This window comes from Thrips palmi, unplaced genomic scaffold (assembly GCF_012932325.1).
Source record: "Thrips palmi isolate BJ-2018 unplaced genomic scaffold, TpBJ-2018v1 HiC_scaffold_5, whole genome shotgun sequence".
Lineage (NCBI taxonomy): Eukaryota > Metazoa > Arthropoda > Insecta > Thysanoptera > Thripidae > Thrips > Thrips palmi.
The window spans coordinates 2,373,599-2,378,983 of record NW_023144632.1 but is presented as its reverse complement, the minus strand read 5'-3'; the positions used below and the strand labels follow the sequence as shown (position 1 = coordinate 2,378,983).

The window sequence follows — 5,385 nt, the reverse complement described above, 5'->3', positions numbered from 1 at the left end:
TTTGATGTGTCAGGATGCTTAGTTTTGGGGAGTAGCACATTTTGTCTTTGAAACGTTTCTGGAAAATGTGAAGGGATAAGGGTGCTTCATTGTTGCAAATTTATGTTTTTGTCGTTTACGTTAAATTCTTACGATAAATTTTCGAAATTTTCAGGAATTTTTATTTTTTTACGATAAGGAATAATTTGGCGGAAACCATTTTTAGATTGGCGTCGGCGGAAGAAAAAAATTTTTCCGTCCCGGGCAATAGGGGTCCTCCTTCGTCGGAACCCCTAAAAAAGTTCGGTCGAAATCTGAGTGTACCCCCTGAATAGGTTCCCTTGTCAGCGAGGCTTCATACTCTGGGCCTGGCCGCGGGGCCGGGCCGGGGGCGGGCCGCGGGGTAGCGCGGGGCCGGGCCGGGGGCGGGCCGGGAGGCGGCGCGGGGCCGGGCCGGGGGCGGGCCGGGAGGCGGCGCGGGGCCGGGCCGGGGGCGGGCCGGGAGGCGGCGCGGGGCCGGGCCGGGGGCGGGCCGGGAGGCGGCGCGGGGCTGGGCCGGGGGCGGGCCGGAAGGCGGCGCGGGGCCGGGCCGGGGGCGGGCCGGGAGGCGGCGCGGGGCCGGGCCGGGGGCGGGCCGCGGGGCAGCGCGGGGCCGGGCCGGAGGCGGGCCGGGAGGCGGCGCGGGGCCGGGCCGGGGGCGGGCCGGGGGGCGGCGCGAGCGGGGGCGGCGTGGCGGGGCGGCGCGTGGCGTGGCGGGTTGGCGTGGCGGCGCGTGGCGTGGCGGTCCGGGCGCGTTTTCAGTCTCGGCGCGACGAGAGCGCCGTCGCGTTAGGCAATGTGGCGTACGCGCATGCTCTGCGGGGCTGAGTGGTGGCCTAGCTGCCAGGCGCTGTCATTACTTCTCCCCTGGGGCCGGCTTGCAAACTCCCCCGCGCTCATTTGTTTGTCATTTTTTCAGTTTTTTTCGTTTTTTTTTTTGTCTTTTTTCTTTTAGTTCTACGCCACACTTTCTCTCACTCCATGAGTAAGTCCAGGGCTTCAAGGAGATCCTGGTCTTCCTCGTCTTCATCCCCGTAGGCGTTGAACCCGTGTGGTACGGTGCGTGCCACATCGACTCGTCGGCGTTTGACATTTTTGGCCTGCCAGAGTTTCCTAGCAGGTCGTGTCACCACTTCAAGTGGGAAGTCGGGCAATCTGTCTTGGAATGGGTATGTTAATATTCGATCGCTCTCCAAAGACCATAGATTTTAGCATGTCAAAAGTAACAAGTTTGTCGCATGAACTGTTTATGCTTATGCCCCGTACTTTAATACATACTTTGATATTTTTTGTGTCTCCACCGACAGCTACTTTGTAGCTGTAGTTCTTTGGTCCACCCGCCACAAATTCTGTAATAAATGATCCTTTTCCATACTCCTCTTCGATTTGATCAGTAAGGTCACCGAGATGATTTCCTAGTGGGGGTTCTGGTTCATTTTCTCTGCTTATAAAGCAGATACTGTCAGTGTCAAAATAAAGGGCTCTTTCCTGAACAATGTCAAGGTACTGATATAATTGTAACCGCCCATGACAGGTAGTGTAAGCAGCATGAAGGAGGCATGAAGTAGGTAGCGATTCCTCGCCGTCTTCAACAGGTTTCCAAGCAACCTGAAGACAATCCTCACTGAGAGGAATGAGACTTTGAACAGTCTTTGTTGGGTCAGAAACAAGACCCATGAGTTCCTCATAGTTGTAAATAAGAACTGTTTTTGTTCTCAAAGTCTTCTCCCCGAATTTTCCCCAAAAACTGTTTAGAATGAGTTTAGAGAGAGTACGAAGAGCAGGATTTTTCTCAACCTTTGATGCGTCAACGGAGATACCGTCATGATTCCGGACATCTTCTATGTATTGTTTTTTCTTTTCCTCTGAGTCACAATGCGGCGGCCAACCGCTTGCCTGTATTTTCAGCCCCATAAAGCAGCGTACATAGGCTGAAAGAAGACCATCCTTACCCGTTGCTGGATCATATTGCATGGTTTCAGAGTAATTGTAAAGTTCATGCAGAGAAATTATTTTATATCCTTTCTGCACAGCCATTTTAATTTCTGGGGAACACCATGTGCCAGTAAGTTTGCGATCGTCTGGTTCTTCATGACGACAAAGCTCTTGACTGTCCTCCTCTACGCAACTGCGGCATAGAGGAAACATGAGTCTTCCTTTGGCTTTGTAGCCAAGGACAGGAAGATAGAGGTCACGCGGAGGCAGTATGGTTATTTTCGCAACCTCATTCCATTGATCAAGAGGGGGTACATTAGGGTCACCTTCCAGATAAATGGTGGGGTGTCCAAGACAGTAAATAGATCTAAGATTGGCGTTTGGATATTCGCTGGAAACATCGTAGAGCTTAATTTTCTCCCCCTTGTCAAGGTCAGCCTTGTGATACCAACGGAGTGCACTCGTGCGCCCACCTGATAGAGCGTCTCTGAGTCGAAGGGGGGTGCTTCGGGTCGTAGGGTGCCGCTCAAAGTAGGCTTTGACCTCAGGATTGTTGACGAGATCAGACTGAAATTCACATTCCCATTTCTCAATAACTGTGTAGCCATCCGCGCGTAACAGTGCAGTGATGCGCTTGGTTCGTTCCAAACGGTTTTCCGTTCCATTCATTGGAGGCGGATAATGTTTCAGACACTGATGCCAGTAATCGCCCATAAACTGATACACAATTTTTTCCACCCGTCCATCTGCATGAGTCTCTTCTAGGTATCCGTCTACAGGGCGTCCCCGTATGACCATCTCTCTTCCAGTATAGATAGTTTGAATTTTTCTTCCAATCCTGTGACTCTCGTAGTCGAGCCATTGCAGCGCCAAGTGGCTCTGCTTACCCCGTCCGTGATAGCCGCCCGCAGGCACGATGCCAATTTTACCTTCCTGCAAAAAGTTCCTCCTGAAAGACGCCATACACGAGCTTGATAATGTTAAGCAAGACTCCATTGCGTCAAACCCGGCATACTGCTTGAAAAGCGCCCTGAATGTTCGGCACGCCTGTCTTAAAATAGTGACATCACTTTCGCAATATTTCACGATATCGCGCCTAAAATTGAATACATATCCGACACCTGTTTGTCATACCATTCATTGAACGCGTCCACTGCACTTGACTTCATTCCAGATAAACAGTACATTTCCTTATCAGGAAGTGGCCCTACGTAGGCCCTACGCCGTTGTGAGGAAGTTTTAAGGTTTTGTGGAGTTCAAAACACTCTGGGCCGGCAAATTGGTGTCCACAGTCACTACAGCGCCGCAGGGGGACGAGGGGATCATCATGTTGAACTGGACCATAACAGCGCCAGCAAGATCCTTCACATCGATGGTCACCTGCGTTCTCATAAAAATGAACGCACTTTTGACACTCAAATCGCCTTACAAATGCTTGAAAAGGGAAAAGTATGGCATAAAAGTGTGCTTTATGCAATAATAAATAAATGTTCTTACGCCCCTCGACGTATTCCCCTTTAAATACACAATCATTACCTTTTTTGTCGGTGAACACACAAATTCTATAGTCAGTCAGTGCGTCCTGCAACCGCCGTACTTCGTCCAATCCACACACTTGTTGAGGGTCAATTTGTGCGAGTGCACATAGAGCATGAGCTTCTTTTCTCTGAGGAACCGAATTAGGAAGCTTCATTTTGTAAAAGGCATTTTTATGCATATCAAGCTTTGCCTTACAAGGGAACCTATTCAGGGGGTACACTCAGATTTCGACCGAACTTTTTTTTTCGTAAGAATAACATATAAGATTAAGAATGCACCTCAAAGTTGGTGCCAAGATATATATCTGCACCCTTTACCAATTTTCTAAAACCTAAAAAAGGGGTAAAATAAGCTTTTTTGCAGTGTATGGGTCATTTTCGGACATCGAATCGGAAAATTTGAAGTCGAGTTTTTTGTCATTTCCTTCAATGTTTGGTCCCCTTGTGACGAAAATGAGAGAAAATTTTGGTCTGTTTCATATATTATCATATTTTGCACAAATTTAGTGCGACTGCCCAATTTACGACCGAAAATCTGCTCGTTGCATGTAAAAACATGGGCCATTTTACCCCTTTTTTTGGTTTAAAAAAGTCAGGAGGGGTGTGGACATGTATCTTGGCACCAACTTTGGGGTGCATTCTTAATCTTATATGTTATTCTTTCGAAAAAAAAAGTTTGGTCGAAATCTGAGTGTACCCCCTGAATAGGTTCCCTTGTTAGCAACGGCAACACTGCGGGTAAGGCAAATGGAATCATTTACATTGTCTGGTGCATAAATTTGCTTCTCACGAACTTTTCTCTCTACCCATTGGTCCAAAGACTCATTGACAACGCGATTAGTACGTCGACCTCCTGCCTCTGGCAAGGGCACATGAATGTAGGACACTCTTAGTTGACCTTCAACCAGAAAGGCCTGATTAGAGTTCAGAACCCTGGACAATTTGTCTAACACGACGCGACCGTTTAACTGATCAGTGCGTCTCATGGAAAACCATATAGGATTCTCAGTGTTTAGTGCGTTCTGCACTTCAAGGATCACTCTGTCTTGGTCGTTGGCGTTCACAGCTTCGCGTTGCCTGGCAATCATGGTGTCAAAAAGAGAGACCATTAACTCTTCCGTCGGTAAAGTGTTGCCTAGACCAGACACTTGCATCACCTCCTCTCGGAAGGTGCCGTTGAAAACGCTCAGGTGCCTCCCCCTGGTCTCGAGCACCTCCAACGGGGGGTTGCGGGGGCTGCAGTGGGTGGGTTCCGGCGAGCGGCTGCGCGAACGGTCGCGTTTTCCACCCCGGCGGGGCGCCTGATGGGTAGGCAACCCTTCCTGCGCGGGTGATGTGCGGGCCGACGGCGTGGTGTCGCGGCGCGGGAGGGGCGGGGCGCCGCGTCGCCGCGGTGCTTGCGGCCGCCGCCGACCATGGCCAAGGCCAGGTCCCTGACCAACTCGGCCTGAGTGTCGAGGCCGTCCTGCTCAATGCAGTCGGCTGCATAGCCAGCCTCCAGGAAGGGGATGACGCGAGGGTCAGCCCTTTTCTCCGGCGTGGCTTCGAACAAGGCCAACAAGGCTACGGAGTAGGCCTCGGCGAGTAGCTCTGTGCTGTAGAAGCACCCACCGTCCCATTCCTCCAGGATGTCCAGGAGAGTGGACATTGTCTTGATAAAGACAGTTTTTCTTCTTAGGCTGCGACTCTTCTTAGCGGCGACGGCTTCTGCAGGGACTTCGTGGCACGGCGACACTCGGTGAATAACTGAGGAGACCTGGGGGCGGCGGCGCGCTTTTATCCGAGCGCCGTAGTACTCTATTTGAATTTAAGGGGGCGTGCGTGTCGTGCTCCAGTGCTCCAGCGAGCGCTACTGCGCATGCGCCAGTACCCTGGCGAAAATCGTAACAAGATT

The 5,385-nt window shown here is 51.0% G+C and overlaps 1 protein-coding gene across 1 annotated transcript; it reads right to left on the bottom strand.

Annotated features, from left to right (window-relative positions):
• Positions 1–992: 992 nt before the first annotated feature.
• LOC117650752 lies at positions 993–5,139 on the bottom strand. The gene is made up of 3 exons (XM_034394349.1): positions 4,930–5,139; positions 1,297–2,646; positions 993–1,208 (listed from the first exon to the last, which is right to left on the bottom strand). The coding sequence occupies exons 1-3, from the start codon at positions 5,137–5,139 to the stop codon at positions 993–995; spliced, it is 1,776 nt and encodes a 591-aa protein (XP_034250240.1).
• Positions 5,140–5,385: the final 246 nt, after the last annotated feature.

What these genes read in the sequence shown, in the direction of transcription:
- LOC117650752 (XM_034394349.1), bottom strand. Translation starts at nt 5,139, where the DNA reads ATGTCCACTCTCCTGGACATCCTGGAGGAATGGGACGGTGGGTGCTTC. An exon ending in TCGACACTCAGGCCGAGTTG is followed by an intron (nt 2,647 to 4,929) that starts GTCAGGGACCTG and finishes TACTGGCATCAG; the next exon opens with TGTCTGAAACATTATCCGCC. An exon ending in GAGACACAAAAAATATCAAA is followed by an intron (nt 1,209 to 1,296) that starts GTATGTATTAAA and finishes TGGTCTTTGGAG; the next exon opens with AGCGATCGAATATTAACATA.